Source organism: Scyliorhinus torazame, chromosome 25 (assembly GCF_047496885.1).
Source record: "Scyliorhinus torazame isolate Kashiwa2021f chromosome 25, sScyTor2.1, whole genome shotgun sequence".
In the NCBI taxonomy this organism is placed as follows: Eukaryota; Metazoa; Chordata; class Chondrichthyes; order Carcharhiniformes; family Scyliorhinidae; genus Scyliorhinus; species Scyliorhinus torazame.
Window position 1 is genome coordinate 35,919,496 of NC_092731.1, and position 15,663 is coordinate 35,935,158.

Sequence of the window (15,663 nt, forward strand, 5' to 3'; positions counted from 1 at the left end):
TTATGAATCTGTGGAATTCACTACCCCAGGGTGCGTGCACGCCGGGACAGTGAGTAAATCTGAGGAGATAAAGATAGATTTTTAATTAGAAATGGGTTGAAGGGTTATGAAAATGAAATGAAAATTGCTTATTGTCAAAAGTAGGCTTCAAATGAAGTTACTGTGAAAAGCCCCTAGTCGCCACATTCCAGCGCCTGTTCGGGGAGGCTGGTACGGGAATTGAACCGTGCTGCTGGCCTGCCTTCAAAGCCAGCGATTTAGCCCTGTGCTCAACAGCCCGAGAACGGGCAGGAAAGTGGAAATGAGGCCGAGAGGAGATCAGTCATTATTGTATTGAGTGGAGGAACGGGCTAGAGGGGCTGAATTACCTACTCCTGCTCCTAGTTCTTATGTGAGGCCACTTCTAGGCAGCACTATGCCGGCTGTGGGAACCTGGAGGTGAATTGGAAAATCCCATTTAGCCTCTGACGACAGGCCTTCATAGGCCCTTAAGGAGGTCACTCCGGGAAAATGCCCCAGGAATGAAATGGAACTGGGGAACCGGCACGCCTGCCAAAGGTGCCCTCTCAATGGGGCCTCAAAATCCTGCCCAATACGGATTGACTGATTTGCCATCAATTCCAACCAATTGAATTTAATTTTTTTAAGGAAAGTTCGACAAACTTAGATTAGATTTAGATTTATTGTCACGTGTGCAGAGGTATGGTGAAAAGTATTGTTCTGTGTACAGTCCTGGCAGATCGTTCCATACATGAAAAACATAGGACATATTTATTTTCTGCCCCACAAAAGAACAACAGCTTGCCGGTCAGAATATTAGATCTATTTTGCAATCCTTCCACTTTTATGAAAGAGGAAGTGAAAAAGGAGACTTCTTCTTTCTGCCACCATTCAACCTTATATTTTTAGAATTTTTCGATAATCAAAATAAGTCTGGTTTTGCTGAACAACAGAGATCCACAATAAAACTCCTTTGAGTACTTCAATTTAGCCGCCGGTTGGTAAGTAGCCTTGGTATTTCGATGTGGTTTGTGCAGTGGCTGGAGGGCACATTCCATTTTTAGCATAGTGCCCACTTCAAGGAATTGTTTTAGACAATAGCAGGGTGCACCTGGCAGCCAGGATCGCATGTTGGGAAAATTGTGGGTGCGCTCTCCGTGATGTTCCGACTCTTAAAGATGCAAGGACAGGACATTCTGAGCAGCAATCTGTGTCCCATAAAGGCTTCGAGTCCACCCTGTCCTGGTACTGAGAAGGTAAACCTGCTCCTGTATCATTCAGTGAAAAGCTACCACTACAAACAAGTGTTTTTAAAGGATGGGACTGTCAAGAATATTCCAAGCATTTCTAGTGTAAAGCAGAGTACGCAGAGGTCCTTTGGCATTATGAACGTGTTGCAGAGTGCCTTATTTCTTGGCTGTACTGGGGTTACGGGGATGGGGCGGGGTGTGGGTCGAGGCAGGGTCCTTTTTCAGAGGGTCAGTGCAGACTGGATGAGCCTCCTTCTGCACTGTCGGGGTTCTATGGAGTGGTTACCTCAATTTCGAATGCTTTTGCTTCAGAGCAATGAAAATTCCTCAAATTCAACCCGTTCAAAACGCCTCTTGAAACCTTGAAATAAGGAAAAACCCTTGTTTAAGTGTGGAGAGGTACAGCAAATGCTTGTCCTTTTATTTGAAACTGATGATAGTGAAGTGGTCTGGCTGAATGCCTTTTATTTGAAACTGATGATAGTGAGGTGGTCTGGCTGAATAGATTTAACATGTCAGCCCACTGGGTGAGCTGTATTTCTTTTTCAATCCAATATAAACCTGCTATTAGTGAAACATTAATGCACATTAATTTCACTTTGTGTCTCTCGAGTGGCAATTGAACATGAGGAACGAAGCTTGTATTACTAAATTGTATGCATGAAACAATGTACGAAAGGACGACAAGGCACAGTACATGACCCTGAGTGCATGAACAAATTATATGCTGTGTGCCACAGCCCTAGAATGGATTGAGGAATAATTTGGGCAGCACGGTAGCATAGTGGTTAGCACAATTGCTTCACAGCTCCAGGGTCCCAGGTTCGATTCCCGGCTTGGGTCACTGTCTGTGTGGAGTCTGCACGTTCTCCCCGTGTCTGCGTGGGTTTCCTCCGGGTGCTCCGGTTTCCTCCCACAGTTCAAAGGTGTGCAGGTTAGATGGATTGGCCATACTAAATTGCCCTTCCTGTCCAAAATTGCCCTTAGTATTGGGTGGAGTTACTGGGTTAAGGGAATAGGGTGGAGGTGTGGGCTTGGTTAGGGTGCTCTTTCCAAGAACCCGTGCAGCCGGTAAATCCTATGATCTCAGATTGTAAATTCCTAATTTCAGAATGCAGCTCAGAGAAAGAAGCCCATATTTCTATCTGGAGAGGTTGGATTTGACATTTAGTCAGGGACGATTATTGGCTAGTGAGTTGGATGATCAGCCATGATCATAATGAATGGCGGAGCAGGCTCGAAGGGCCGAACGGCCTCCTTCTGCTCCTATTTTCTATGCGTATATGTTCTATCCCTTTGAACTGTCACTGTAACCCGAATGAGGTGTTTTTGACAGGCGAAGTACCTGTAAAAACCAAGTTTAGTTGACCATAACATGGTTGATACTCTGACACAGACTCTGGGCTTGGTTCTTGGTGTACCAAACACTGCAGGGCTGATGGCTGTGTCCTGGCGTAGTGCCAGTCTAGCATTGCTCTTTGACGCTGTGAGCTAGATTCATAGAATCCCTACAGTGCAGAAGGAGGCCATTCAGCCCATCGAGTCTGCACTGAGCGTGGCCCACTGTCCCACCTTATTGCGTAACCCAATAACCCCCACCTAATCTTTTGGACACTCAGGGACAATTTTAGAATGGTCAATCCACCTAACCTGCACATAGAATTAACAGTGCAGAAGGAGCCCATTCGGCCCATCGAGTCCGCACTGGACTCCCTAAAGAGCACCCTAACCTAATCCACCTAGCATGTCTTTGGACTGTGGGAGGAAACCGGAGCACCAGGAGGAAGCCCACGCAGACACGGGGAGAACGTGCAAATTTCACAGTCACCCGAGGCCGGAATCGAAACTGGGACCCTGGAGCTGTGAATAAACTGTGCTAACCACTGTGCTACCGTGCTGTCATCTTTGGACTGTGGGAGGAAACTGGAGCACCTGGAGGAATGCCAATCAGACACGGGGAGAATGTACAAACTCCACGCAGACAGTGACTCAAGGCTGCAATTGAACCCGGGTCCCTGGCGCAGTGAGGCAGCAGTGGTGACCACTGATCTCACATTAATGTTAAAGACCAGCTGAGTAACATTAAAACACTATCTTTCTGGCGTCTATTTTATAATGGATCCAGTGCATTAGGTTATGTGATGTCAGCAGCGCTGGAAGATTGTGCTTTTATTCTCCTATTGAAGAAGGATGCTCCCCAGTTAGGCAGTGCCATGTAGAATCAGGCCATAGGCCGCCCTCGGAATGAGTGCAGAGGCCGCTAGGTGAGGAGGAGGACTGGGTGGATAGCCTGCCTCGGTGCTCCAGAAATTTGCTGAAATCATTAGAAAAAAGTGACAATCAACAGCCCTCCAGCCCATACCTCAGCATTTTCAGTCTTGTTTAACTAGTTGTTGTGGGAGCTGGTAAAGGTGGTGAAGGTGTACGTCTAGTTTTATCAGATCACATGTGTCAGTCATGGAACCAACGTGGGGCCTGGTTGGGGTCGGAGGCAGAATACCCAACACAGACAGAACCGAGGGGTAAACCACGTCCAAACATTCCTTTCCAACACACAGGAGAACAAGATATTCCCCTTGTCAAGCACAAAACGTTGCTCAGGATGTAGACAGTATCAGCAGCAATTCGGGGCAGCACGGTAGCACAAGTGGATAGCGTTATGGCTTCACAGCGCCAGGGTCCCAGGTTCGATTTCCCGCTGGGTCACTGTCTGTGCGGAGTCTGCACGTTCTCCCCGTGTCTGTGTGGGTTACCTCCGGGTGCTCCGGTTTCCTCCCACAGTCCAAAGACGTTCAGGTTGGGTGGACTGGCCATGATAAATTGCCCTTAGTGTCCAAAAAGGTTAGGAGGGATTATTGGGTTAGGGGGATAGGGTGGAAGTGAAGGCTTAAGTGGATCGGTGCAGACTTGATGGGCCGAATGGCCTCCTTCTGCACTGTATGTTTTATGTTCTAATAACAAATGGCCCCATTAATAGCAGACAAACAAAATGTGCAACTTATTTTTAGAGCAATGCAAAACTTGAAATATAATACTGGGCGAGATTTTCCGGTTGTTCTCGCCGGGTCTCCCAGTTCCGCTGACGGGGACCACCCCACCCCCGCCCATGGTTTTTTTGCAGGATCTTCTGGCCCTGCCATGGTCAACTTGGGTCTCCCGCCCGATGGATTAAATCCCGCTGCAGTTAGGAATCTTGCAGCGTGCCCTGCGAGTTAAACAATTTCCCTTCAGTTCAAAAATATTTGCACTATTAAGTGCTGAAAGTGCAAGCTGACAATGGCCAGGCCGACACGTTGGGTGGGATTTTCCAGTCCCGTCAGCGGTGGGCCTCATTGTGGGCAGGACGGCAAAATCTGGAGAGCAGCTTTTTCCCGTCTCGCTTGTGACGACGCCCACGGCTGGCAGACTGGAAAAAAACAGACTGCTATCTTATTAGCCGTGAGATTTAAGGTTTGTTTAAGATACACAGGAATGATGAAGAAGGAAGGTTAGAGTTCAACCACACAGGGAAAGGGAAGTAAGGGGCGGTATTTTCCACACATATCCCCCCTTCCCCGACCTTTCCGCTTTCACCGATGTTGAACCCGTCATGGGGGCGCCATCTTCCAGTGCCCCTGGCGGGAAGAGCTGGAAAATCCGTCCCAGGTTGACGGGAAGAGAGATCGGATTAAAGATTGAGAATAAAAGAGAGAAAAGGAAACGTACTAAAAATGTTTTTTTTTTAAAATTCAAAATGAGAAATGATAACTTACTGCATTCAGGAACGAGACCCAACAGCTTAAATTGTTCCCGTAATGGATCAGGGAAGGTTGGCTGGAATTGCATTAGCAATTATCATGGTGCTAAAATAACACTTGGCCGAATGAACAGCCAGCCTAACAGGCAATAAATGCGCAAATCCAGCAAGCTGTAAAAGAAGGGGGTTAAAGGGGAAATGCTGTTGGTGCGAAGCGCACAGTGCAAGCGGGCATTCATTCTAACTGGACGAGACAGGGTAGGTGCAGGATATTCCTGGTGGTGGAAGAGTTCAGAAGCAGGGGTCACAGTCTAAGAATACAGGATAGACCATTTAAGACTGAAATGGGGAGAAATTCCTTCACCCAGAGTGGTGAGCCTATGGAATGTGTCACCACAGAAAGTGCAGTTGAGGCCAAAACATTTTGGGCCGGATGCTCCGTTTCAGAAACTAAGTGTTGGCGCCAGGACTGAATCCATTGACTTCCACGACAATTAAATTGGCGGCAGTCCCGGAGCAATTCATGATCGTTAATGGGCTAGCATTGGCACCACATGATTCCAGTGAAAAATGGTGCCTGATTCACCGGGATCGGGAATGCCACTCGAGAGGCTGACATGCTGCAGCCGTATATAAGCACTCCACTCCCCATATACACTCATCCCAGCCAACAGGATGGCAGCACGGAGAGTGGTACCCGGTTTTCGGACGCAGAGCTGGAGACCCTGCTGGACGCTGTGGAGGAGAGGCGGGCCACACTGTTCCCCAGGGTGGGAAGGAGGCTGCCACCCGCCCCCATACATCGAGCCTGGGCGCAGGCGGCAGTGGCCGTGACAGCCATGGGTCCCACCACAGGGACAGGACAGCGGTGTCGCAAGAAGCTGCACGACCTCCTCAGGGCGGTTAAGGTGAGTAGGCAGCACTGGGGCCCTGGCATCAACTCCCGTCCTAAACATCGGTACTCAGCCCCCCACGCAGAGGGCGACCGAACCCCACCTGCCGGGAGTGCGCATGCTCCCCACCATGCACCACGTGCCAGTACCCATACTGCCCTCCATGGCTGGGTGCCCTGAGAAGGCGATGCATAACCGGAGAGAGAGAAGACCGGAGAGGGAGCCTACCGGACCTGTGGCCCCTCAGCGCCGCAGAGCGGCAGGCACTGGATGTGGTCGATGGGCTGGAGAGAGGGTAGTCGCCGAGGCGGAGGTCGGCATCGGGTAACCAAGTGAGACCCCCACTGCTTTTCCGGAGGAATGTGTGGCACGACCCCCACGCTATCCCTTTACCACTCTCACACCACCACCCCAACCCACGATCCAATCATGCGTCATTTCTTGTGCGTTGCAGGATTACCTGGCGACGAGGCGGGCCCTTCTGGTGTCCCCCACCCCTGACCCTAACCCCAAGCAGATTCCAGTGACAAAAAGGCAACGGAGAGCGAAGGTAGCCCCGAAACGCCAGCCCAAGACATCCCGGAGTGCCTGTCCGAGGATTACACTGACTTCCCGTCACAGCCGTCACCAACACCCTCCACCATCCCAGACACACTCACCTCGGTTGGGCACTTTAGTGAAGAGGCTCCTGGGGCACTATCTGGTGCGCACCACACAACGTGCTGCGGTACATCAGGTGGAGATATGAACCCCCAAGAGGGCAGACGGTTGGAGAACAGCCCGACCCCAAGGACTAGTTGCCATCTAGATGGGTCTTGGGCATCTGGGGCCTGTAAGGCCAGAAATGTACACACCACTTAAGTTGGCACGGGTGCAGCATATAAGATAGCATTAGGGGCTAAGGCACAAACCTGTCTGGCAATGTTCACAGGTTATTTGCAAAATAAGCACCAAGTTCCAACCTGCCTCGGTGCTCTTTCAGCAGGGTGTCAGGGATGGGCTCGGCTGGGCTGGCTGCAGAGGGACTGCTGCGCGGGGTGGGGGGGGCGAGATGGGCGCACAGTGGAGGTCGTCACGGGCCACTATCCCAGGACGGACCCCACACATCTCCCCGGTACCCCGCCCCTTCCCCTTTCTCTCAACCCGAACACCCCCCCCCTCCCCAATCCAACCCAAGGGTTCAGTGGGACGGTATGATGGAATGGCCAGCTCGCATGCAGGGATCACCCAGGCGGACGGTGGAAAGAGCTACCTTGGGCAGGAGTCAGACGCTGTCAAACAAAGCAGAGCATAGGGCATTATTTATGCAGCAATGTCCGTCACCGCTTCTTCAGAGACGTTTTCAACAAAATAAATCATTGGCTGTTCTATCTTTTGACAGGAGGAGAGCTGTGCATGTGTTACACCGATGGCCTTGTACAGCGGAATGTACTTGGCTCTGCTTTGCACTCTGGCAGCTACCACTGCAGCACAAGTGGACATGAAAGACAGGTGAGTTTTAGTAAATCACGATCTGCTGCGCTGCTACAATAAACCAAGTACCTAAAAATACAGCTGCAATTTCTGTTCCTCTTTCTCATTTCCATTATGATGCAAGGTTAAGAGTTAATTCCACCACTATTACTAGTTTCTACCCATGTGCTGTAATTGAACCTGTACTTTCCTCGAAATTCATTGAGGCGATCCCCTTACAAACAGAAACAAGAACATCCCAAGATGGCAAAGAATTAACCATTTAGCATATCCGCTGTAGAAAATCATCGGCCCAGATTTTCCCAGTCAGCGGGGAGGTGACGGTGCTCGTCGCTGACCTGGAAAAACAGTCGCCTACAAAGAGCTAGTGAATTCTATGGCACGGGTTTCAGTTTTCCCAACGTCGCCAAGTTGATTCTGGTGCCAAATCTACTGCGTCCAGCATCAGTGATGTCATCAAAGAGACCAAGCAGCCAATCACAGTGAAGAATTCTCACAGACGCCAACCCAGGAAGTAAAAAGCACCGATTATCCTTCACTTTTTAATTATTTTACAAAGAATGAAAAGAAAGATAAACTCTCCAGTGGGGAGGTAATGGCCATTCCCCCTTATTCTTCCAAACGCTAGAAAATATAGGCCTGTTCTACGCAATCTTTCCTGTCCACATCTCAAGATAAAATCAATTGAACCTTCATTGCACAGCGTAAATCAACCAGAAATCCACCCTTAGGTAAATGAACAAAAAGCTGCACAGTCTCCAAGTGTGCTCTCATCAAACCTCAATATAACAGTAGCACGACTCCCTTACTCATAGACCGCAACCCACTTGCAACAGGGATCAAGGCACCTTTTGCCTTTCTACCTGCATTGACTGTCTGGGATTTGTGTACCAGGACACCCAAAGCCATCTGAATCCCAACATTTACTCGTCTCTCTCACCTCTTAAACACATTCCGCATTTCCATCCTTTCGAGAAACGTGAGTGGTTTCCCCACTTCCCACATTCTGCTCTAACTGCCACCTTTTTCTGCACTCAGCCCAACCGTCTATTCAACTTTGCGGCCTCTTCACATCCTCCTCGTAGCTCACTTAACCACTTTGCTTTGTTTCATCGGCAAACTCAGATATATGACACTCGGCCCCTTTATCTAAGTTGATGGTCACTCTTCATAAATGACTGCAGATTGCTGTGGAACTGCAGGCCCGGTTTAGGCTGCTCTGCCTCACCGGTTATCCCTTTAGTGCTTTCCAAACAGGACATCATGGTTAACTACTCATTTTTTCTGGAAGTCATAGATATAATTCACATCCTAGGCCAAGGTACTGGCGCATTAAAAAGAGAGGCTGTTCAGGAGGGCCGTCGGTGTGAGCTATGGGAACTTTCAAAGGCTATGATCATTTGGAATGAATGAAGCCACAAGGAGTGTAAAGTGAACAGTGACAGTCTTTCCCTACTTTAATGAACAACAGGGTTTAATTCCGTGCACATTTCAATGGCCTGACTGGCGACAATTGAGTCTTGCCTGTCCAAATGGAGATTGAGTGGCACGCCGGAACTGAGACTCGCAGCATCTGACCCACCGGTGTGTCCCATACGGGCTGTTATACTGCTTGCTATGTTGTTTTTGTTTGTTCCTTCAAATTTCTTCCTTCCTCTTCAGAAGTCACTGACCCATGCTGGGGTGCAGTTCCAAAGGTGTTGGTAACACTCCAGTATCCGTGACCATCCTCCATACATGAGCTTAGATGGGGAATATTAAGAACATACGGACTGGAATTCTCCAGCCGTTTGCTGGCAGTGAGATTCTCTGTTCTTGCCAGCAGCGCAACCCCGCCCGCAGGTTTCCCGGTGGCTTCGATGGGAATTCCCATTGACAGTGGCAGGACCGGGGGGATCCCATCGCCAGCGAACGGACGGCGCACCGCCGAGAAGCACGCGACTGCGGGACCGGAGAATCCAGCCCCATGGTCTCTTGCTATAACATGGCGGAGTGAGGATGGGGATTGGGTGGGGGGGGGGGGGGGGGGAGAACAGTGGAAGCGCTAGAAAAACAATGTCAATAGTCATTTTCAGCCATTTGCCTGGGAGTTCCGCCAGGCCGTGATCACGGTTACAACGGAAGACTGGGCGCCATACTTACATAAGAACATAAGAACTAGGAACAGGAGTAGGCCATCTGGAGCCTGCTCCGCCATTCAATGAGATCATGGCTGATCTTTGTGGACTCAGCTCCACTCACCGGCCCGTACACCATATCCCCGAATCCCTTTATTCTTTAGAAAGGCATCTATCTTTTTCTTAAAACTGTTTAAAGAAGGAGCCTCAACTGCTTCACTTCTATCTTTGAAAAACAATTACACTTTGTCGGCCCTTATTTTATGATCTTTGTTTCAAAGATGCCACTGGAAGTGTTTGATATTTGCTCAGCTGTGGCCAGGATCATACTGCATGGTAAGAATTTTGCAAATAATGTTATTCACAGATTTTTATAAAGCAAATTACACAACTTTTGCGATAATGTTGATTCAAATAACATTGCTCATTTTGTCGCTGTCTTGTATCAAGTCCAAAGCGAGACAGAGAGCATGCGCCCTGGGGAAAACAATGCTATTTGCTTTGCTCTTAAAACTAATGCATCAATTTTGCAAAATCATAGCCTGAATTTTCAGATGGTGGGAACAAGGAGGTTTTATGAAAAAAATAGGCCAGAATTCTGCACTCCCCATCCAAGGTGGAGTGGCGGCAGCGGAAGGCATGGGGTCGCAAGGGCAGCAATAAGGGTCTCGGAGAGAGGAAGGGAAGACAGGTCTGTAGGTCATCAGGCCTTAAGGAGGATGCGCCCCCAGTCAAAAGGGACCTTTTGTTGGAGGCGCTCCCCACACCTCTTCCCACCCGAGTTCCAACTATCGTTATTTACACTTCCCCTGAACTATCATCCGCCCGCCAGGCTAAATATTGAGGCTGGATGAGAATCGTCCCTTAAGTGGCCATCAAATGACCATTTAAAGGCTTTAATTGGAGAAAGGGCGGGATTCCCCACCGAGGCTCCACCTTCCCCAGCGTACAATTGCTACGTTGCAGTGGGCAGGATTCCAGAGGGAACCTGTCCAAGCAATTTCATGCCCCCCCCCCCCCCCCCCCCCGACCTCGCGCCTTGGGTGGGGAGTGTAGAATTCTGGCCTATTTTTTTTCAGAAAACCTCCTTGGCCTGCTCCCTCAAGCCCATTCTCACTGGACTGCTGACCACCTAATTCCTTTCCTTGTCCCCATGCTTAATGCTAATGTTAATGATTCTCTCTTTTCAGGTAAAGTCCCTCTCTCCTTTCATTCTGCAGTTGTCAACCCCTCCTCAAAGAACCAACTCTTGTCCCCATTGGCCTTACAAACCACCCCATCTTTAGCCTCCATTTCCTCCATAAAGTCCTGAAATATGTTATAATCTCCTCCTTCATCTTACCCAGAACTCCATGTTTGAATCTCTCCTTTCAGGTTTCCGTCTCTGCCACAGTACCAAAACTTCCTGGGGGTTACCATTGACCATAAACTGAACTGGGCCAGCCATATAAATACTGTGGCTACATGAGCCGGTCAGAGGCTGTAATTCACCTCCTTGCTCCACAAAGCCTGTCCACCACCTACAGAGCATATGTCAGGATGCGATGGAATACTCACCATTTGCCAACAACACTCAAGAAGCTCAATGCCATCCAGGACACAGAAGCCCCGCTTGATTGCTCCCCCTTCAACAAACATTCAATCACTCCCCAATGGCGCACAGTGGCAGTCGTATGTACCATCTACAAGATGCACTGCAAGAATTCACCAAGGTTCCTTAGCCAGCACCTTCCAAACACCCAGCCGTTACCATCTAGAAGGACAAGGGCAGCAGATACCTGGTAACCCCACTACCTGAGGTTCCCCTCCTAGCCACTCACCATCCTGATTTGGAAATATATTGGCCGTTTCTTCACTGTCACTGGGTTAAGATCCTGGAACTCCCTCCCTAATAGCACGATGGGTGCACCTACACCTCAGAGACGGAAGCGGCTCAAGGCAGCTCACCTCCACCTTCGCAAGGGGAACTCGGGATGGACAATAAATGCTGGCCTGGCCACCTGCGCCCGCAACCCGTAAAAATGATTTTTTAAAAATGATCAAAGTCACAAATTGCATCTATTTCACCTTGATCAATGTAAATTATCGCTCTTCATCTTTCTCAACGTGTTTGCAGCCTTTGACACGGTTGACCACACTGTCCTCCTCCAACACCTCTCCACTCTCACTAAATCTCTCTGCCTTCTGGCCATTTAAACTGTCTCTTTCTGTGACTTAATGTCATGAATGTTTTATTGATATCGTTCTTGTTCAGCATCTAGGGATGTTACCTCAAGATCAGTGAAGTAAGGAATAAATGGGTTTCTTTCTTGTGTAGTGTTTTTTTGCAAGTGTTCATTTAGTTCTGAATTGTTGGTGTTTTATCTAAAGTATGGCAGCTATAGATTGGCAATCCTCTCAGAACTGTTGTATAAATTAAAGTTCAGGGGTGGGATTCTCCGGTCCGCTAGCCACGTTTTCCTGCGCGGCAAGCCCTCGCCAGCAGCGGGATCCTCCGCTCCGGCAGCCGGCCAATGGGATTTCCCATTGTGGTCACCCCACGCCGTCGGGAAACCCACAGGCGTGTGTGCGCCGAGCCGGCAGAGCGGAGGATCACAGTACAAACATTAAAAAGCCAGAGATGAGGAATGTTCATCTAAGAAACATACGGACATAAGCACCAGAGCAGCCCCTCGAGCCCGCACTGCCATGAAATGAAATGAATGAAATGAAAATCGCTTGTTGTCACAAGTAGGCTTAAATGAAGTTACTGTGAAAAGCCCCTAGTCGCCACATTCCGGCACCTGTTCAGGGAGGCTGTTACAGGAATCGAACCGTGCTGCTGGCCTGCCTTGGTCTGCTTTCAAAGCCAGCAATTTAGCCCTGTGCTAAACAGCCCCATTCAACACCATCATGACTGATCTCATCTCAGTCTCATCTCCACTTTCCTGCCCGTTCTCCATAACCCTTTACCTGCCCCATTAGACCTCATTGATGTGTCATGGGCTGTCCTGTAAGTACAGAAACAACTTCTTCCGACATGCAGAAAGCAATCGGGAGGTAATTTTGCAGCAGCAATGGGGGTCTCGGCCGCTGGCTGGAGAGCCAGCGACAAATATATGTTGCCGCCTTTGGGAATGCCCACCACATTATGAGCCAATCAGGCATTTAACAGGCCACAACTAACAGGCGGGATTCTCCGACCCCCCTGCCGGGTCAGAGAATCGCCAGGGGGTGGCGTGAATCCCGCCCCCGCCGGCTGCCGAATTCTCTGGCGCCGGGGATTTGGCGGGGGCGGGAATCGCGCCACTCCGGTCAGCGGCTGCTGGCAGCGCCCCCCCCCCGGCGATTCTCCGGCCCGCGATGCGCCGAGTGGCCATCCGTTTCCGGCCAGTCCCGCCGGCGTATATTACACCAGGTATTTGCCGGCGGGATCTGGCTGCGCGGGCGGCCTCCGGGGTCCTCAGGGGGGGTGGGGGGGATGCGGGGGGATCTGGCCCCGGGCGGTGCCCTCACGGTGTCCTGGCCCGCGATCGGGGCCCACCGATCTGTGGGCGGTCTTGTGCCGTGGGGACACTCTATTCTGCCGCGTCAGCCGCTGTGGTCCTCTGCGATGGCCGACGTGGAGATGAACCCCCCTGCGTTTGCGCTGGGATGACGCCAGCACACGCTGGCGCTCCTGCACATGCGCCAACACGCGCCGGCCAACAGAGGTCCTTCGCCGCTAGTTGGCATGGTGCCAAGCCCCTTCCCCGCCGGTCGGCGCGGTGCAAACCACTCCGGCTCCGGCCTAGCCCCTGAAGGTGGATCTGTAAAGATTTAATCACCTGCTAATGCTCGCATTCCAAGCATTGTTTGGCATCTTTGAATTTGTCTATATATATGTTTCTGGAACATACCTCTTCATTCACCTGAGGAAGGAGCAGCGCTCCGAAAGCTAGTGACATCGAAACAAACCTGTTGGACTTTAACCTGGTGTTGTAAGACTTCGTACTGTGCTCACCCCAGTCCAACGCCGGCATCTCCACATCATAATTTAACCTATAACAAGGACAAATGGGTGTTTAGCACCGATCGCCTAGCCATCCTCGGCTACGTAGTGCATGATGGAGTCATAGGCCCAGATCCCGAACGCGTGCGCCCCCTCATGGAGTTTCCCCTCCCCCACTGCCCCAAGGCCCTGAAACGTTACCTGGGCTTCTTTTCTTATTGCGCCCAGTGGGTCCCCAATTATGCAGACAAGGCCCACCCACTAATCCAGTCCACGGTTTTTCCCCTATCGGCAGAGGCCCACCAGGCTTTCAGTCGCATCAAAGCAGACATCGCCAGGGCGACGATGCACGCAATCGATGAGTCCCTCCCCTTCCAGGTCGAGAGCGACGCATCAGACGTAGCTCTGGCTGCCACCCTCAATCAGGCGGGCAGACCCGTGGCCTTCTTTTCACACACCATCCGTTATTCCTCCGTCGAGAAGAAGGCCCAAGCCATCGTCGAAGCTGTGCGGCATTAGAGGCATTACCTGGCCGGCAGGAGATTCACTCTCCTCACTGACCAATGGTCGGTAGCCTTCATGTTTGACAATGCACAGCGGGGCAAAATTAAGAATGATAAGATCTTATGGTGGCGGATCGAGCTCTCCACCTAGAATTATGAGATCTTGTATCGTCCCTGGAAGCTCAATGAGCCTCCTGATGCCCTGTCCCGCGGCACTTGTGCCAGTGGACAGGTAGACCGACTCCGGACCCTCCACGACAACCTCTGCCACCCGCAATCTGCCCTACTCCATCGAGGAGGTCAGGGCCGTAACCAGAAACTGCCAAATCTGCGCGGAGTGCAAGCTGCACTTCTCCAGGCCAGAGAAAGCGCACCTGGTGAAGGCTTCCCGCCCCTTTGAATGCCTCAGCGTGGATTTCAAAGGGCCCCTCCCCTCCACCGACCGCAACACGTATTTCTTAAACGTGATTGATGAGTACTCCCGGTTCCCTTTTGCCATCCCCTGTCCCGACATGACGGCTGCCAATGTCATTAAAGCCCTCCACAGCATCTTTACCCTGTTCGGTTTCCCCGCCTACATCCAAAGCGATAGGGGGTCCTCCTTCATGAGTGACGAGCAGCGTCAATTCCTGCTCAGCAAGGGCATTGCCTCCAGTAGGACGACCAGTTACAATCCCCGGGGAAACGGTCAGGTAGAGAGGGAGAACGGGACGGTCTGGAAGGCCGTCCTACTGGCCCTACGGTCCAAGAATCTCCCAGTGTCCCGATGGCAGGAGGTCCTCCCGGATGCACTTCGCTCCATCCGATCACTACTATACACTACTACCAACGAAACACCTCATGAACGTCTCCTTGCCTTCCCCAGGGAGTCCTCCTCGGGGACCTCGCTCCCAACATGGCTGGCAGCCCCCGGACCCGTCCTACTCTGCAAACACGTATGGGCCCACACGTCGGACGTACTGGTCGAGAGGGTACATCTCCTCCATGCTAACCCCCAGTACACTTATGTGGCGCACCCCGACGGCCGACACGACACGGTCTCCCTCCGGGATCTGGCCCCCGCTGGATCCCCCCCACCCCCACCAACCCCAACCATTTTTTCACCGGCGCACACCACCGCAGCCCCCTTCCCAGGTGGATCCGTCCTCCCACTGGCCCCATCCAGATGCGATGAAGCTGAAGATGACACGCTCCCAGAGCCACGGATGCCCGAGCCGACGCCAGCATCCCGCCGGGACTGCGACGATCGCAGAGGACGACCAGGGCCCCTGACCGGCTGATAGTATCATTGTAAAATGAACTTGTAAATAAATGTCTGTAAATATGTGTATTGCATGTAAAGGCACCGAAGGGTACCGCTTTCACCTCTACCACTGTAAAAGCAAGGCCACCACACCCGCCGGACTCTTTTTTAAACAGGGGGTGAATGTGGTAGGCTATATTAGGGGTATTGCGGTACCTCGGTGCGATGTACCTTATACTGTGGTACGAGTGGTGGAACCTGCCTGCTGGTTCCGCCCACCAGGTGGAGCATAAGAGTCTGTGTTTCACCCACAGCAGTCATTCTGTACCGGAGCTGCTGGGGTAACGACTTGTTCATTAAAGCCTTCAATTGGACTACAATCTCACTTCAGTAGTGATTGATCGTGCACCTTTTGGGCGGCCCGACGCCGGAGTGGTTCACGCCACTCCGTCCGGCCGGAGTTGCCCGCCCCGCCGAT

The 15,663-nt window shown here is 51.1% G+C and overlaps 1 protein-coding gene across 1 annotated transcript in view; it reads left to right on the forward strand.

The window, feature by feature from the left end:
• The first annotated feature begins 922 nt into the window (after positions 1–922).
• rnaset2l (ribonuclease T2, like) overlaps positions 923–15,663 on the forward strand; it is a 63,042-nt gene continuing 48,301 nt past the window's right edge. The window contains exons 1-3 of the mRNA XM_072490306.1: positions 923–1,001; positions 7,261–7,370; positions 9,751–9,805. Of these exons, the coding sequence (XP_072346407.1) occupies positions 7,288–7,370; positions 9,751–9,805 (138 nt within the window). The 5' untranslated portion in view covers positions 923–1,001; positions 7,261–7,287. The remainder of the gene's footprint in view (positions 1,002–7,260; positions 7,371–9,750; positions 9,806–15,663) is intronic.